This window comes from Telmatherina bonti (assembly GCF_933228915.1).
Source record: "Telmatherina bonti genome assembly, chromosome: 4".
Classification (NCBI taxonomy): domain Eukaryota; kingdom Metazoa; phylum Chordata; class Actinopteri; order Atheriniformes; family Telmatherinidae; genus Telmatherina; species Telmatherina bonti.
In genome coordinates, this window is record NC_136622.1 from 38,031,833 (window position 1) to 38,050,099 (window position 18,267).

The 18,267-nt window shown below is 46.5% G+C and overlaps 1 protein-coding gene across 1 annotated transcript in view; it reads left to right on the top strand.

The window, feature by feature from the left end:
* plxna3 (plexin A3) overlaps positions 1-18,267 on the top strand; it is a 123,289-nt gene that overhangs the window by 90,475 nt on the left and 14,547 nt on the right. Inside the window, exons 15-30 of the mRNA XM_079238683.1 lie at positions 938-1,128; positions 1,386-1,534; positions 1,602-1,722; positions 5,084-5,220; positions 5,303-5,473; positions 5,552-5,645; positions 6,664-6,783; positions 6,865-6,984; positions 7,058-7,201; positions 10,794-11,028; positions 11,132-11,274; positions 11,504-11,659; positions 11,775-11,875; positions 13,498-13,564; positions 13,983-14,129; positions 16,354-16,513. Coding sequence (XP_079094809.1) covers positions 938-1,128; positions 1,386-1,534; positions 1,602-1,722; positions 5,084-5,220; positions 5,303-5,473; positions 5,552-5,645; positions 6,664-6,783; positions 6,865-6,984; positions 7,058-7,201; positions 10,794-11,028; positions 11,132-11,274; positions 11,504-11,659; positions 11,775-11,875; positions 13,498-13,564; positions 13,983-14,129; positions 16,354-16,513 — 2,256 coding nt within the window. The remainder of the gene's footprint in view (positions 1-937; positions 1,129-1,385; positions 1,535-1,601; positions 1,723-5,083; positions 5,221-5,302; positions 5,474-5,551; positions 5,646-6,663; positions 6,784-6,864; positions 6,985-7,057; positions 7,202-10,793; positions 11,029-11,131; positions 11,275-11,503; positions 11,660-11,774; positions 11,876-13,497; positions 13,565-13,982; positions 14,130-16,353; positions 16,514-18,267) is intronic.

Consider the following 18,267-nt stretch of genomic DNA (forward strand, 5'->3'; position numbering starts at 1 on the left):
TCCAGGGTGAACCCTGCCTGTCGCCCAAAGCCAGCTGGGATAGGCTCCAGCTTCCCCGCGACCCTGAATTGGAATAAGCGGTTCAGAAAATGAATGAATGAACAGAAATAAATGTATTATTATTATTATTATTATTATTATTATTAATCATAATAATAATAATAAAAACAACAATAGTAATAATAATAATAATAATAATTAATAATAATAAAAAACAACAATAATAATAATAGCTATAATTATAATAATAATAATTGTTATTATTATTATTATTATTATTAATGATAATAATAATAATAATAATTGTTATAATAATTGTTATTATTATTATTATTATTAACAATAATAATAATAGTGACGTTGCATTTCCATTGTTGTTGTTGTTGTTGTTGTTTTGTTTCCCAGTATTTGCAGCCCTGGTTTCTGCTCCCAGTTCTGGTTTGTTGTGTTTGCTTCATGTGTGTGTTGTTCTCCACGAATTCTTCCAGTCTTCAGTTTAATTTATAAAAGCATCGTGCCTCCTTCTCTGCATTTAGATCCACACCTCCACCTCCACTCCGTGACAATTTACTACAACAAAACATTGTTTTTGGAGGGTTAAAAAGCGCTGGGGACATGTTGTCCCTCTGTAGAGGCCTTGTCCCCGTCCTGCAGAGACTCCTCCAGAATACCCAGTCGCGTTACCGACCTGTTCACGGAGTTAGTTGTGAAAAGCTGCTCCAGATGTTTTCCTGGAGTCGGCTCATTCTGCCTCGTCTGACACGATGTTTCTGTTCTCCTGGGAATAACCGGGACCTGGTGGAATTCTGGTTTTATTTACGCTTCAACATCCGGATGTTTTGGCAGTGGAGTCGTAGCGCGACAGTGGCTAACGGCATGCTAACAGTCAGAACGTTAACACCGGACCTGAAACGCGTCCTGTTTGTCGTTTTTCCAGCGCTGCTGTACAAATGTGAAGCGCAGCGCTCCAGCTGCGGCCAGTGCCTCAAAGCTCCGCCCACCTTTGAATGTGGGTGGTGCGCCGAAAGCCGGAAGTGCCTCCTGAGGCAGCACTGCCCCTCGCCAGAGCTGAACTGGATGCATCACGGCCGCCACAACCTGCGCTGCAGCCACCCGCGCATCACCAAGGTATGCCTCCATGCCTGCAGCCAATCAGAGGGCTGATTTTCTGACTCCTTGTCTGTCTCATCAGTAATGGTCGCTGCAGCGCCCCCTCTGGGGGGGGACAGTCCACACACATGGATTCATCAATACAGAGGATCATTCATCAGTTATTGAAATTAAAACTCATTTTTTATTTTTCTTAACGGGAATCGTTTCATCATTTAAAGCAAAACATTTGAACTGTTCTCTAAATTCTGACTGATCAGTGATTTCTCTCGCAGATTGATCCGCTGACTGGCCCGCGGGAGGGGGGAACACGGGTGACCATCGAAGGGGAGAACCTGGGGCTGCAGGTGAAGGAGATCACACATGTCCAGGTAGCAGGAGTTCGCTGTAACCCCGCCCCCTCGCTCTACATCAGCGCTGAGAGGTGAGTGTCCGGCGGGACGTGTCAGGAAAAGTCCGAGGCGTGGTCTGACCCGTTTCCGTGCCTGCAGGATCGTGTGCGACATGGCCGAAGCCCTCGTCCCTCACTCCCCAGGCGGTCCGGTGGAGCTCTGCATCGGCGTGTGCAGCGCCGAGTTTCGAACCCTCTCCACCCAGATGTACTCCTTCGTGGTGAGTGTTCGATCCGTTTCTTCATCGTGTTTTACGTACGCAGGTCGTCACCAGAGATCAGGAACCAGCCTGCTGGTTGCTATGACAACGGAGCCAGCTGGTAGACGTTGCCATGACAACGGAGCCTGCTCGTTGTCCAGGTATCTGTTGGAGCCACTTCTCCAGTGGGGGGGACACGGCCCCCAGTGCTCCCATCACTATGGGTACTACTGTTGCTTCCACCCTCCAGACCTTCTCCAGGTCTTCCTTGAGGCCTTGGTACTTCTGCAGTTCCTCCTTTTTCCTGATATTTCCATCATTGGGGATGGATCCATCGATCACTACGGCTTTCCTCTGCTGCTTCTCCATCATCACTATGTCCACTTGGTTGGCCACCACCATTTTATCTGTCTGGATCTGGAAGTCCCAGATGATCTTAGCCCTCTCATTCTCCACCACCTTGGGGGGAGTTTCCCACTGGGACTTGGGGGTCTCCAGTCCATATTCTGCACAGATGTTCCTGTACACTATGCAGCTACTTGGTTATAGCGCTCCATGTATTCTTTGCCTGCCAGTATCTTCCACCCTGCTGTGAGGTGCTGGATTGTTTCAGGGGCTCCTTTCTATAGTCTGCACCTGTCTGGTCTGGTAGATCTGGGATCCTGCCTGGTCTGGTCGACCTGGGATCCTGCCTGGTTTGGTAGATCTGGGATCCTGCCTGGTCTGGTAGATCTGGGATCCTGTCTGGTCTGGTAGATCTGGGATCCTGCCTGGTCTGGTAGATCTGGGATCCTGTCTGGTCTGGTCGACCTGGGATCCTGCCTGGTCTGGTCGACCTGGGATCCTGCCTGGTCTGGTAGATCTGGGATCCTGTCTGGTCTGGTAGATCTGGGATCCTGCCTGGTCTGGTAGATCTGGGATCCTGCCTGGTCTGGTCGACCTGGGATCCTGCCTGGTCTGGTAGATCTGGGATCCTGCCTGGTCTGGTAGATCTGGGATCCTGCCTGGTCTGGTAGATCTGGGATCCTGCCTGGTGCAGTAGATCTGGGATCCTGCCTGGTCTGGTAGATCTGGGATCCTGCCTGGTATGGTAGATCTGGGATCCTGCCTGGTCTGGTAGATCTGGGATCCTGCCTGGTCTGGTCGACCTGGGATCCTGCCTGGTCTGGTAGATCTGGGATCCTGTCTGGTCTGGTGGATCTGGGATCCTGCCTGGTCTGGTAGATCTGGGATCCTGCCTGGTCTGGTCGACCTGGGATCCTGCCTGGTCTGGTAGATCTGGGATCCTGCCTGGTCTGGTAGATCTGGGATCCTGCCTGGTCTGGTCGACCTGGGATCCTGCCTGGTCTGGTAGATCTGGGATCCTGCCTGGTCTGGTAGATCTGGGATCCTGCCTGGTCTGGTAGACCTGGGATCCTGCCTGGTCTGGTAGATCTGGGATCCTGTCTGGTCTGGTAGATCTGGGATCCTGCCTGGTCTGGTAGATCTGGGATCCTGTCTGGTTTGGTAGATCTGGGATCCTGCCTGGTCTGGTAGATCTGGGATCCTTTCTGGTATGGTAGATCTGGGATCCTGTCTGGTCTGGTAGACCTGGGATCCTGTCTGGTTTGGTAGATCTGGGATCCTGCCTGGTCTGGTAGACCTGGGATCCTGTCTGGTATGGTAGATCTGGGATCCTGCCTGGTCTGGTAGATCTGGGATCCTGCCTGGTCTGGTAGATCTGGGATCCTGCCTGGTCTGGTAGACCTGGGATCCTGTCTGGTCTGGTAGATCTGGGATCCTGCCTGGTCTGGTAGATCTGGGATCCTGCCTGGTCTGGTAGATCTGGGATCTTGCCTGGTCTGGTAGATCTGGGATCCTGCCTGGTCTGGTAGACCTGGGATCCTGTCTGGTCTGGTAGATCTGGGATCCTGCCTGGTCTGGTAGATCTGGGATCCTGCCTGGTCTGGTAGATCTGGGATCCTGCCTGGTCTGGTAGATCTGGGATCCTGCCTGGTCTGGTAGATCTGGGATCCTGTCTGGTTTGGTAGATCTGGGATCCTGCCTGGTCTGGTAGATCTGGGATCTTGCCTGGTGTGGTAGATCTGGGATCCTGCCTGGTCTGGTAGATCTGGGATCCTGCCTGGTCTGGTAGATCTGGGATCCTGCCTGGTTTGGTAGATCTGGGATCCTGCCTGGTCTGGTAGACCTGGGATCCTGTCTGGTCTGGTAGATCTGGGATCCTGCCTGGTCTGGTAGATCTGGGATCCTGCCTGGTCTGGTAGATCTGGGATCCTGCCTGGTCTGGTAGATCTGGGATCCTGCCTGGTTTGGTAGATCTGGGATCCTGCCTGGTCTGGTAGATCTGGGATCCTGTCTGGTTTGGTAGATCTGGGATCCTGCCTGGTCTGGTAGATCTGGGATCCTGCCTGGTCTGGTAGATCTGGGATCCTGCCTGGTCTGGTAGACCTGGGATCCTGCCTGGTCTGGTGGATCTGGGATCCTGCCTGGTCTGGTAGATCTGGGATCCTGCCTGGTCTGGTAGACCTGGGATCCTGCCTGGTCTGGTAGATCTGGGATCCTGCCTGGTCTGGTAGATCTGGGATCCTGCCTGGTCTGGTAGATCTGGGATCCTGTCTGGTCTGGTAGATCTGGGATCCTGCCTGGTCTGGTAGATCTGGGATCCTGTCTGGTTTGGTAGATCTGGGATCCTGCCTGGTATGGTAGATCTGGGATCCTGCCTGGTCTGGTAGATCTGGGATCCTGTCTGGTCTGGTACATCTGGGATCCTGCCTGGTTTGGTAGATCTGGGATCCTGCCTGGTCTGGTAGACCTGGGATCCTGCCTGGTTTGGTAGATCTGGGATCCTGCCTGGTCTGGTAGATCTGGGATCCTGCCTGGTCTGGTAGACCCTCTCCAGCCATTGATAGGACTTGTTTATATCGGCCACTTCGGTGATCAGCCGGTGGTACATCCCATGCAGGAGCTTTTCCTCCCATGATGGTTCTTCCATCTGGTGTTCCTCCAGACTCCATTGTCTGAGACATTCACTAAGTGCTTCATCCCTCGGTGCCCTCTTCCTGATGTATTCATGGAGCTTGGATGTTTCATCTTGGATAGTGGCCTTGATGCTCACCAGTCCCCGGCCCCCTTCTTTGCTCTTAGTGTCTAGTCGCTGGACACTGGACTTGGGGTGGAACACTCCATGCATGGTGAGCAGCTTCCGTGTTTTGACGTCCGTGGTCTGAGCTTCCTCCCTTGGCCAGCTTATTATCCCAGCAGGGTATTGGATCACTGGGACACAAACAGACAACCCATTGGCAAAATGAACATATGAAACGTGACTCATGAGAACTTCAGAATAAAACTTTCATTCCACCTCTGTCTCCTTTTCCTTGTGCAGACCCCCAGTTTTACCTGGATCAACCCAGAAAGGGGTCCAGTTTCTGGCGGAACCAGGCTGACGGTGACCGGTCGGTACCTGGACGCCGGCAGCGTCGTCAACATCAACATCAACAAGGAGCCGTGTCTGTTTGTCAAGTGAGTTTTTCTTCATGCCATCTTTGTCGGGTAAACCTACTCGTATCGATGATGCTGATCTGACCCCCCGACCCCCCCACAGGCGGACCAAACAGGAGATTGTCTGCATAACTCCAGCCTCCACAACTGGAACTGGCTCCGTCCCCGTCCGACTGATGATTGACAAGGCCGAGGTAACCAACTCAGAGGTCAGTTACAAGTACACGGAGGACCCCACCATCACCAACATCGAGCCCAACTGGACCATCCTCAAGTAATCCCTCAGATCCAAAACCTGCATCATTAAAACCAGCCGATCAGAATCATTGATCTGAATCTCTTTTGTTTGCAGTGGAAGCACAGTGATAACGGTGACCGGAACTAACCTGCTGACCATCCAGGAGCCCAAAGTCAGAGCCAAATATGGTGGAGTGGAAACAAATAACGTAAGAATGACCAAGATCCAAACTCACACCACAACGCTGACAGGTCCACCAGATTATTGCAACTTCTCGACCATCTACGCTGCCGACATACTTCCACTGACATACTTCTATCATGACCAGCGGCAACCTCCGGCGGTTAAAAGTGAAGCCGATGCAGAAGTGCATAAAACTGCAGTTCCCCCTTCATCCACTAGGGGCTGCAAAACAGAGCAAATCCCCATAGACTCCCATGTTAAAAAGACCAACTTCACAGCAGAAATAAACATGTTTACAGCAGAAATAAACATGTTTACAGCAGAAATAAACATGTTTACAGTAGAAATAAACACGTTTACAGCAGAAATAAACATGTTTACAGTAGAAATAAACATGTTTACAGTAGAAATAAACACGTTTACAGCAGAAATAAACATGTTTACAGTAGAAATAAACACGTTTACAGCAGAAATAAACATGTTTACAGTAGAAATAAACACGTTTACAGCAGGAATAAACACGTTTACAGCCTGGTACAAAAATCCATTTTAGGTTCCATAATCCATAATAGGTCAGGTTTACCTTTATGACAACTGTGGGGGGAGTGAATTTTTCCAAAACTCATCAGTTTAAAAGTAATTTAATCTAAACTTCGGTATATTTAAGGGCGTGTCCTTTTGATTGACAGGTAACCAATCTCCCGCTTCAAGTCAGACGAACGTAGAACAACCGCGGTTTTTAGCCGGTTAACAACGTAACTTAGCTTTAGCTTTGGCTCTAATAGGAGATGTTGGATCCATGTAAACATGGCTGCTGAGATACAGGAAGCCCTTTTTGTGGCTGAGGATGATGTTGGACTTAAAGATTTAGGTTACTGTTGGTCTGTCAGTGACAACCAGAGTGGATCTGCTGATTTTATCCCAGTAATGCTGCGATGGTTCTGAACCTGGAACCAGAACCTTCCATCATACCGGTTACTGGTTCTGTCCACTGAGCTCATGAGATGTTTTCTTCTTCTCTTCTTCTACTTCTGCTTCTCCAGTACTGCAACCTGGTCAATGACAGCTCCATGACATGTTTGGCTCCCGGATTGGTCTACAGTAAGCCCCACCCACCAGAAGGGGCACTGCAACCCGACGAGTTCGGCTTCATCTTCGACCAGGTAAAACTCCCAACGCAGCCAATCAGGTGGGACGTTGCAAATGAACAGTTTAAAATTGTTTTACCATGTTGATCTGTACAGGTGACCTCTCTGCTTGTCTTGAACTCCACCCCCTTCACACACTACCCAAACCCGACCTTCGACCCGCTCGGGACCTCAGGCATCCTGGAGGTGAAACCGGGCTCGCCCATCATCCTGAAGGTAAGAGAGGAAGTCACACGGTCTGATTGGATAAGACGATTCCTCACCTGAATAAGTATTTTTGTGTGTTCAGGGTAAAAACCTGATCCCCCCCGCCCCCGGGAACAACCGCCTCAACTACACCGTCATGATTGGAGAGACGCCCTGCCTCCTGACCGTGTCAGAGAGCCAGCTGCTCTGTGATTCGCCAGATCTCACCGGAGAACAACGAGTCCTGGTGAGTCGAGCAGCTTTTATTTCTGGTGTATCAGGTTGCATTTAATACAACAACAAACAATGTAAACAATAAGCAGAGACTCTACAAGCAGAACAATGTGGAAAATCGAGCGCTGGACATTTAAAATGGTTAGAAAAGGTAAAAAAAACTTTCAAAAATGATCTAAATAGAAATTATTACAAAGCAATAAAATTGACAATAAACACGACAAAGTCATGGAAGCTGCAAAAAACTAAATGATAAGTTTATTTGTCCTGAAATAATCAGATTATATTGAATTTATTGACATTTTTATCTGCAGCAGAAACACTGAGGGTTTGTCTCCACATCAACTGAGGGTTGATGTGGAGACCAGACCTGGATGAGGAAGAGGAGCAGGTTTCTGTAAAGGTGAAAGTCATTAGGCGGAGCTGCAGGGGGTTGTGGGGAATTAGTCGGGTTTTACAGATCAAAGGAAGGTTTACAGTTTTCACCACTTTACAAAACATAATTTACAAACCAGAACATATCACCTTTTTCACCAATAGCTTGTTTTTTTATGTTACGTCAGTTCAGAAATAAAATTAAATCATTTTAACCCTCCATTACATTTGTTTAATACTTAAATAATAAAAAGATTATTTATTATTCATACCTGCAGACATTCATTCATTCATTCTGCACGTGTATGTGAAAAGAATTGTGGACTTTTTACTTTTATGTAATATAGCAGTAATTTTTATTTCATTTATTGCAATTTCCTGTTTTTACACTTTATTTTCTTTTAATGTGATGAAGTAAACAAACCGAATTATCTAAAATTAAATTGTTCGCAAGGAAAAAGTGTTTTTTTTGCCTTAAATTTTACCAAATTGTGCAGAACAAACACAGGTAAGAAAATATCATCTAACTGTCTGAGTTTTATTTCTTTTCTTTTTTTCCCCTGAAAATGTTTTAGGAAATCCTTTAATTTTACAAAACATCACAATTTACCTGATCGGGACGCTTTATTGTATTATGTCCTCATAATGTAGCTGTTTGATGGAGATCTCCACAATGCAGGTAGACACACACACACACACACACACACACACACACACAGGTGTAGAAAGCCCAGGATCTCCTACCTGCAGATCTATTGATACATTATTAAAACTATTGATACATAATTAAACATTAAGGTTAGTAATCTGTGCTTAAATCTTCATAATTTATTCATGGGTTTGTTGAAATGAGCTGTCTGTTGTTAAATCGATATTTACAGGCTGTTCAGAGGAAACGCTTTAATGAAAGATTAATATGAGACAACAAAGATATTAAATCACTCTGATGAAGATCAATGTGGCTTCGTCGGGATTTTTTTCATCTGATGTCTCTTCCTTTTTGTCTTCAGATTTATAAAGAATAAAAACTCAACCTGATGTTCTCCTTTTTAAGTCATGAAAGAATAAAAATTAAATGTGTTTTTCTTGGTTCTTATTTCAGAAAAATGACTTTGTTAGGAAATTTAAATGAGTTTTAAATCAGTCCGGATAAGTTCAGGTAATAATTTCTTATGAGGACAAAAATACAAATGTTTGTTGGTTTATTTGTATGTTTGTTTGTTGGTATAAATATGATAAGGTTAATATATAGTTACCTTATAACTCAATCTTATATATTTTATGGTCACCCAAAAAAATTAATAATAAAATTATATTCTGATATTCAGATGTGTTAACATTATTTTCTTCAAATTTTAAAACTAAATTATAAAAAATAAACAATTTTCTGTTTTATGTAAATATTGTTTCATTTTTAAAGGAATAATATGTACTTTTTTCTGTATTAATTTTTTTTAGATTACTTTTAAATTATTTAAATGATTACTTTTGAAAATGTGTCATTTTGAATAAAAACTGGATTAATAAATTTATCATATATACAAATATAATATGCAGATTTAAATCAGAAAAAGAAATAAAACAATAAAATATCTGTAGAATATCCATATCTTATTGTCCTTCTCCATCTCTGCCTCCTTACGTACATAAACGTGGACGTCTGTTTAAAACGTTGTCATCCTCCTGGGTATTAAGTCAGTTCATCCACTAGGGGGCAGTGCTGAGCTTACTGGCTGGTAGCGGTAACGCACCTCTGTTATGATGTTTACACCCGTCACCAGAACACCAGAAGAAAACCAAACTTTTTTTTTTTTTCTGTTCTCAACTTTCCTCTTCAGGTGCTTTTATTTGGCGTTTTCTGTGGTTTGGTCTTTTCTACGGTTGTGCGTCAGTTTTACAACTAGCCACTGCCTCCCAGTGGTTTCCGGTGGTATTACTCCTTTTTCTGCATCAAATCAAATCAAAGCTACTTTTTTCATCCCCGAGGGGAAATTCAGAATTCCAGCCAGCTCGTTCAAAGTCAGACATACAGACATGTAACATTAATGACAGAAGAGTAATACAGAACCAAGCTTAAGCCGTGCAGCCAGTTTACCGGCGATGCCTTACAAGATAAGAACAGAGATACATTAGGATCATTACGGGGGGGGGGGGGGTCGAGGTCGAGGAAAAAAAAAGGTCATGTAACTCCAGACATACAGAGAAAAAAAACTCATACACTGAAGCACAAACTAAAACAAGACACACAAAGTCCAGGGAGGCGGTGAGTCATGTGGAAGGGGACGGGGGGTGGTTGAAGAGGGGGGACAGAGCGTCTATGAACATCTCTTCTTCCGTTATCAGGGGGGGTTGCGCCGGCCCAAGGCTGCTGGGAAGCCGAATCCAGATATGATTGTTGTTTGGGTTCCAGGCGAGGAAAACAATTTGCCCTCGGCCTTGAGTCCATAGCCGATCTCAGGCAGGCAGCTCCAGACAGCCGAATGGGGGGGTCAATTTCCACCGATCCTAGCAGACATCTTCTCCATGTTGTTGTCAATTCTGCGGACCAGCTCCGGGACCACAGCCAAATGACCAGTATGGATCAGACTGGCATCCTGCTTACGGTCGAGTCCGGTCAACACAAGAGTCTGTGCACTGCCAGCCCGGTACATACCGTTACAGAATTCTGGCAGCCTGCCAGTTGTTGCCAGAATCTCACGGGTCTTCAGGTAGATCAGAACTCCACCAGCGCCAATCAGGAGAATCCCGATCACCAATAATCCAAAGATGTAAACATCCTCCACGTCCTCAGAGGACAGAACTGCCAGACACATCGGTCTCCACCTGGCCCATGAGTCCTGAATGTATCCGGCTGGAAGCGTCCCCTCAGGACATGTGGGCTCCCCTCTGCCAGATCTCCGGGTTGAGAAAATTTGATCAATTGCGTTGATAGACCAGCTGATCAAATCCATGATGTAGTTTGAGTGGAAGTAAAGAGATGTAAAAAGAGGCTCCGAGTCAGACAGGACGAAGTCGCAGAGTGGGAGGAGAGGGAGGAAACAGGAGCACAGAGAGAAGCGTCCTCCTTCGCTGAGAGCAGGAGTGGAAAAGTGGCGAATAACTCAGCTCCTTGAAAAATTGGTTAAATTACGTAACCGATGCAGAAAACAGACTAAGCTGTCCGTCTGCGTGTCCGTCTTCTGCATCCAGCAGAAACAACACCTGTTCTAAATAATACCTGTCACCTGCAGATCCTGGTTGGCGGTCTGGAGTTCTCTCCGGGAACGCTCCACATCTACTCAGACAGCGCTCTGACGCTGCCCGCCATCATCGGGATTGGAGCAGGCGGCGGCGTTCTGCTCATCGCCATCATTGCCGTCCTCATCGCCTACAAGAGGAAAACTCGCGACGCCGACCGAACGCTCAAACGTCTGCAGCTGCAGATGGACAACCTGGAGAGCAGGGTAGCGCTGGAGTGCAAGGAGGGTGGGTCCTTCCTTCCTTCCTTTCCTTCCTTCCTTTTCTCTTTCCTCCCTTCCTTGCTTCCATGACGTGTGTCCCCCCTCCATAACGGTGCCCTCCCCCCCAGCCTTCGCCGAGCTGCAGACGGACATCCAGGAACTGACCAACGACATGGACGGAGTGAAGATCCCGTTCCTGGAGTATCGGACCTACACCATGAGAGTCATGTTTCCTGGAATAGAGGAGCATCCCGTCCTCAAGGAGCTGGACGTACGTACATTACTGACACGGCCTGGTTCTGGTCTGGTTCTAATGAGAGTCAGACCCGGTTCTAGCCCGGTTCAGTTCCAGTCCGAGTCTGGCTGGTCCCGGTCCGGTTCTGGTCCTGTTCTGAGCCCGGTCTGGTCCTGGTCCTGTTCTGAACCCGGTCCGGTGCTGGTCCTGTTCTGAGCCCGGTCTGGTCCTGGTCCTGTTCTGAACCCGGTCCGGTCTGTTGCAGTCTCCGGCCAACGTGGAGAAGGCTCTGCGTCTCTTCAGCCAGCTGCTGAACAACAAGATGTTCCTGCTGACCTTCATCCACACGCTGGAGGCCCAGAGGTCGTTCTCCATGAGGGACCGCGGGAACGTGGCCTCGCTGCTGATGGCTGCCTTGCAGGTAGCGACGACGATGATGATGAGGATGATGATATATGAACATTAAAGATGGAGACGTCTCCGACGTGTGAAACAGGACTGTTTCCTTTGTACGATAAAACTTTCCGTGTTTTCAGGGTCGGATGGAGTACGCCACCGTGGTTCTGAAGCAGCTGCTGGCCGATCTGATCGAGAAGAACCTGGAGAACAGGAACCATCCCAAGCTGCTGCTCCGGAGGTACGTTCATCATGACACGCTCCTGCTGCTTTTCCTGCCACACGCCGGGAATCTCCTGCTGCTTTTCCTGCCACACGCCGGGAATCTCCTGCTGCTTTTCCTGCCACACGCCGGGAATCTCCGGCTGCTTTTCCTGCCACACGCCGGGAATCTCCTGCTGCTTTTCCTGCCACACGCCGGGAATCTCCGGCTGCTTTTCCTGCCACACGCCGGGAATCTCCTGCTGCTTTTCCTGCCACACGCCAGGAATCTCCTGCTGCTTTTCCTGCCACACACCGGGAATCTCCGGCTGCTTTTCCTGCCACACGCCGGGAATCTCCTGCTGCTTTTCCTGCCACACGCCGGGAATCTCCTGCTGCTTTTCCTGCCACACGCCGGGAATCTCCTGCTGCTTTTCCTGCCACACGCCGGGAATCTCCTGCTGCTTTTCCTGCCACACGCCGGGAATCTCCTGCTGCTTTTCCTGCCACACGCCGGGAATCTCCGGCTGCTTTTCCTGCCACACGCCGGGAATCTCATGCTGCTTTTCCTGCCACACGCCGGGAATCTCCTGCTGCTTTTCCTGCCACACGCCGGGAATCTCCGGCTGCTTTTCCTGCCACACGCCGGGAATCTCCGGCTGCTTTTCCTGCCACACGCCGGGAATCTCATGCTGCTTTTCCTGCCACACGCCGGGAATCTCCGGCTGCTTTTCCTGCCACACGCCGGGAATCTCCTGCTGCTTTTCCTGCCACACGCCGGGAATCTCCTGCTGCTTTTCCTGCCACACGCCGGGAATCTCCTGCTGCTTTTCCTGCCACACGCCGGGAATCTCCTGCTGCTTTTCCTGCCACACGCCGGGAATCTCCGGCTGCTTTTCCTGCCACACGCCGGGAATCTCATGCTGCTTTTCCTGCCACACGCCGGGAATCTCATGCTGCTTTTCCTGCCACACGCCGGGAATCTCCGGCTGCTTTTCCTGCCACACGCCGGGAATCTCCGGCTGCTTTTCCTGCCACACGCCGGGAATCTCATGCTGCTTTTCCTGCCACACGCCGGGAATCTCCGGCTGCTTTTCCTGCCACACGCCGGGAATCTCCGGCTGCTTTTCCTGCCACACGCCGGGAATCTCCTGCTGCTTTTCCTGCCACACGCCGGGAATCTCCTGCTGCTTTTCCTGCCACACGCCAGGAATCTCCTGCTGCTTTTCCTGCCACACGCCGGGAATCTCCTGCTGCTTTTCCTGCCACACGCTGGGAATCTCCGGCTGCTTTTCCTGCCACACGCCGGGAATCTCCTGCTGCTTTTCCTGCCACACGCCAGGAATCTCCTGCTGCTTTTCCTGCCACACGCCAGGAATCTCCGGCTGCTTTGCCTGCCACACGCCGGGAATTTCCTGCTGCTTTTCCTGCCACACGCCGGGAATATTCTGGAATATCACGGAGAATAAAGCCCCAATTCGTCTCTTGCATTCCTCCTTCTCTGTTAACCTTTCCAGTCTTATGTCATGTGACCTGTGAGGTCAGAGCTGCTGTAATGTGTCCACCAATGACCTGTGTGTGTGTGTGTGTGTGTGTGTGTGTGTGTGTGTGTGTTTGTGTGTGTGTGTGTGTGTGTGTGTGTGTGTGTGTGTGTGTGTGTAGGACGGAGTCTGTCGCTGAGAAGATGCTGACAAACTGGTTTACTTTCCTACTGCACCGATTCCTCAAGGTATTCCTTCCTTTCTTCCCTCCCTCCTTCCTTCCTTCCCTCCCTCCTTCCTTCCCTCCTTCCTCCCCTCCCTCCTTCCTTCCCTCCTTCCCTCCTTCCTTCCTTCCTCCTCCAGTGAACATCAGAGCTGCAGTTTATTTGCTGTAAATGAATAAAAAAGCTGAACCAATCAGAAAGAAGCTGAAATCAAATTAAACAACATAAATTTATGCTGAGATAAAACGACACAAACAGAATGCAGAAGGAAAAAATTACAATAAGTGATGCTAACAACAACAAGCGCCGCTAGCAGAAAAAACATGCTAAGAACACGAAGAACCAACGATCCTAATATGAACCTTTAAACACGACTTAATGGGGATAAAGGCTGAAGGTGTGTTTCTGGTGAACTGACCTTGTTCCCTCCGGGTTTCCGTAGGAATGTGCAGGTGAACCTCTCTTCATGCTGTATTGTGCCATAAAGCAGCAGATGGAAAAAGGGCCGATCGACGCCATCACCGGGGAGGCTCGCTACTCTTTGAGCGAAGACAAACTCATTCGACAACAGATTGACTACAAACAGCTGGTAACACACCTGGTCACAACACCTTCCTGTGTAACGGAAACCAGCGTACAACTCCCGTTGTCTGTCACTTCTGCTGCTAACTTCTGTTTACAGGCTTTATGCTAAGCTAACCACATGTACCTCATTATGTAACCCGATTTTACACGCCATCATTTATTAACACTTTTCCATCAAACTCTGTGTACATCAAAAACTGCGATATTTCTCTCCAAATTATTCTCAGTTTCACGTTGTTGGCATCAGTCGCAGTGTGTAAAGGCCTGTAGGGAGGAAAGCTAACCTCTTCTGACTTCCTGTCATTTAGCTGAAAACAGCTGTCTGACATCCAGATTCAACGTAGATTAATGTATCATAGAGATGAAGTGTTTTCCTGTTCAACGATCTTTCCCAGGGAATTAGAGCTAGAACTGGTCCTAAAACGGATCCCTGAGGAACTCCAGTCTGACTGGGGATGTAGAACACAACTAAAGTCCTGTCCAGTAATACTGAATAAACCACTGTAGGACCGAAAACCAGCCTGGTCTTACAGACCTTTTACAGAATGTGACAGTTCATCAGATCTCCTTTAAAACCATCTAAAGACCAACCAGTTATCAGGAAAACCAGCCTGGTCTTACAGACCTTTTACAGAATGTGACAGTTCATCAGATCTCCTTTAAAACCATCTAAAGACCAACCAGTTATCAGGAAAACCAGCCTGGTCTTACAGACCTTTTACAGAATGTGACAGTTCATCAGATCTCCTTTAAAACCATCTAAAGACCAACCAGTTATCAGGAAAACCAACCTGGTCTTACAGACCTTTTACAGAATGTGACAGTTCATCAGATCTCCTTTAAAACCATCTAAAGACCAACCAGTTATCAGGAAAACCAGCCTGGTCTTACAGACCTTTTACAGAATGTGACAGTTCATCAGATCTCCTTTAAAACCATCTAAAGACCAACCAGTTATCAGGAAAACCAGCCTGGTCTTACAGACCTTTTACAGAATGTGACAGTTCATCAGATCTCCTTTAAAACCATCTAAAGACCAACCAGTTATCAGGAAAACCAGCCTGGTCTTACAGACCTTTTACAGAATGTGACAGTTCATCAGATCTCCTTTAAAACCATCTAAAGACCAACCAGTTATCAGGAAAACCAACCTGGTCTTACAGACCTTTTACAGAATGTGACGGTTTCTCGGATCTCATTTTAAAGACGAACCAGTTATCAGGAAAATTTGATGGATTCTGTTTCCAGCTCTGAGAATTCTTCAGTTCTTCTCTTCAGCTTGTTGTGGTTTTTACTGGTCACAGCTTCATACGATAACATCCTTCTCCATGCCATTATTAGGTTTTACAGATGGGCCTGCTTGTTTTTGTGTTGAGCGGTATCCATAGCAACTAGCATCCCAGGAACAGAGAGACAGGAGTCATCAGGGTTGTTTTCTGTCAGGAACAGAGTAAAGCTTCAGTGGTTGATGATGACAAACGTCATACACAGTATTTCTCTTGTACATCCACGTTTAAGAAGCTGAATCTGGATAAAGAGAAAAACTACATTTTGACTCAGAATGTGGTTTAACTCTGGTTTAAAATTCCAAGATATTTTTAACAGTGTTGTTTATTTATATGTAACACGTCCTGTAAAATCTGAAGCTTTATTCTCTGTCAGACACGATGTCTCCAGGATTTTTACTAGGATAAAATTATGTAAAATAAACTTCTTTTTCCACGTCTTCCTGCTACTATCTACCTGCTGTCTTCACTGCAGCACCTCCACCTCAGCTGCATCCCAAACGTCTTCTTGGCTTTATTCCAGCCATAGAGGATCATTATTTTCCTGCTTTTCTCATCACTTGTTGATCTTTGGCTGCTCCTGATTGGACGTTACCGTCAGTTTAAGCGCTCTGATTGGTGGAAAGTCTGACAGGAAGTGTCTTCATCATCATGTCCAGGTGGAAATAGAGGTCTCTTAGCAACATGGTAGTGATGGTGATGAAGATGTGATAAATAATGGTGGATTTACCATCTAGAGTCTCTGAATAAACACTACATAGAAAGTGTACATAGACGGATAGAAATGCTGGAAAACAAGATCCGTTGGAGTCTTGAGGGTTAATAACTTTTTCAGGCTTCACTGGGTGAAAAACAAGAACATGTTTGGTTGACAAAGTAAATAATGTTTCTCTGACAGCAGAAAGTTTTCCTTGAAGACTGACGACTCTGTTCTCCCCTCAGACACTGATGTGCATCCCACCGGAGGGCGAAGCTGGGACCGAGGTGCCGGTCAAGGTGCTGAACTGCGACACAGTGACTCAGGTCAAAGACAAACTGCTGGACACCGTCTACAAAGGAATCCCGTTCTCTCAGAGACCTCAGTCGGACGACATGGACCTCGGTACCTGCTGACATCACAGACACAACTTGACCTTAACCATTAGCATCATGCTAACTAGCTAGACGTTAGCAAAATGCAACATCCAGCCAAGGCCACTGGAAACATCAGCTGTAATAGATTTTATTAAACTGAAGTGTTGATCTGCTGAAAATAGAAGTTCACTTCTCAGTCAACGGCTTTTGTGTTTTGTTAACTAAAGTTTAGCCACGTTTAGGTAAAACATTCTGTTTGCGGACACCAAAAGAAATGTTTAACAGAAAATATTTCAGAAACTAAGAGACAAAACAGTCTGAAAGAATGTAAAAATAATGTTTTTAAGCTTCTTGTTCTGTCATTGTCATAGCTATTGGGTTAGCATGGAGATGGGCTGCTAGCATGGCTAAATCCAAACGTAAAACAGATTTATTAGTTAGCATCACTTCCTGACCTACAACGACACTGTAACGCAAACATATCCACAACACAACATGTTGGTTCAGATAAATGTTTGTTCCTAATTTTTTTCTTTAATGGTACTATCTGAAGGTAGCTAGGTAGCTAGTTTTAGTGGTTTCCTTGCATTTACTGCATATTATTGCAGACGAATACTGAATAATGTTGCTGTCAACCGCATATTTTTCTGTAATGGTCAGTAAATTTGTAGTTTTCTGACTTTTCCTTCATGAAGATTTGTCCTGCCTGTGGGGGAGGGGCCATGGTTGAAAAAACACTGGATTTAATTCCCGACAACATGAGTACAGTAAATTTAAGGGAATAGTTGTCAATCTAAAACCAAACTCTATGTATTTATGCTGCCATCAAGCTTAACTTGACACAACCGCTAACGTTTAGTTTGCTAGTTTGTGTTAACAATGAAACAAGGTGATTTTATGCAGGTATTTTGAACTCAAAAGATTGTAAAATGTGATGTTTTTTTAATTTATTAGGCAACATTGTTACCAGAAAATAAAAATTTATAAGACAAATGGATCATGTACCTGCCATCCTGCAGCCTCAACCGGGACGGTCCGTTTCATCTAGATCCAGTCTAGTCTCCATCTGGACCAGGCCAGCAAAATAACTTATAAGTAATGTTTTATTATAAAGAAGTATGAGTATGTTATGAAGATTTTAATAATAATACATTTTCTTTCATCACAGTTCAGGTCATTTTACAGAAAAAGATGTGTAAAAAAAATCCTAAAAATACAATAAAATCATCATCAACAAGAACAAAAAATAGTATAGAAACAGAAAACAGGGGACTGCTGATCCTTTTGGAAAATATTGCACATAACCTAACATTTAGCGGGAAAAATAAGTAAAACTTTTAACAATATTGTGCGTTAGTTGCACATTTACATGGTGTTTACACGTTTTATATGTGTTTTATTGATTTAAACTTAATATTTTTTATAGAAATAAATCACTTAAAGCTGTGGTAGGTAATGTTGGGGAGCTAGTTAGATGCCTTGGCTCCTCCTTCTGCATTGGCTCCTCTTGCTGTCTTGGCTCCTCCCCCTCTGGTTCTGCTCCTTGCGTGATCCGAGGCTTTTTTATTCGCAGTTTTTTCCACCAACGATTTTCTCTTTCTCGGCTGTTTAGCAGGAGGAGGCAAATAAACCGAGCCGGGTCGGGAAATCCTTCCTGCATTTTCTCATCCATGTTTACCTTCCGAGTTTCTTCTTCACTACTTTGTATTTTCATCCTAACACGCTGTTTAAATGCAGGGTGTGACTATCAGGTATGTGCTGCTGGAGGGGGAGGAGGGGAGC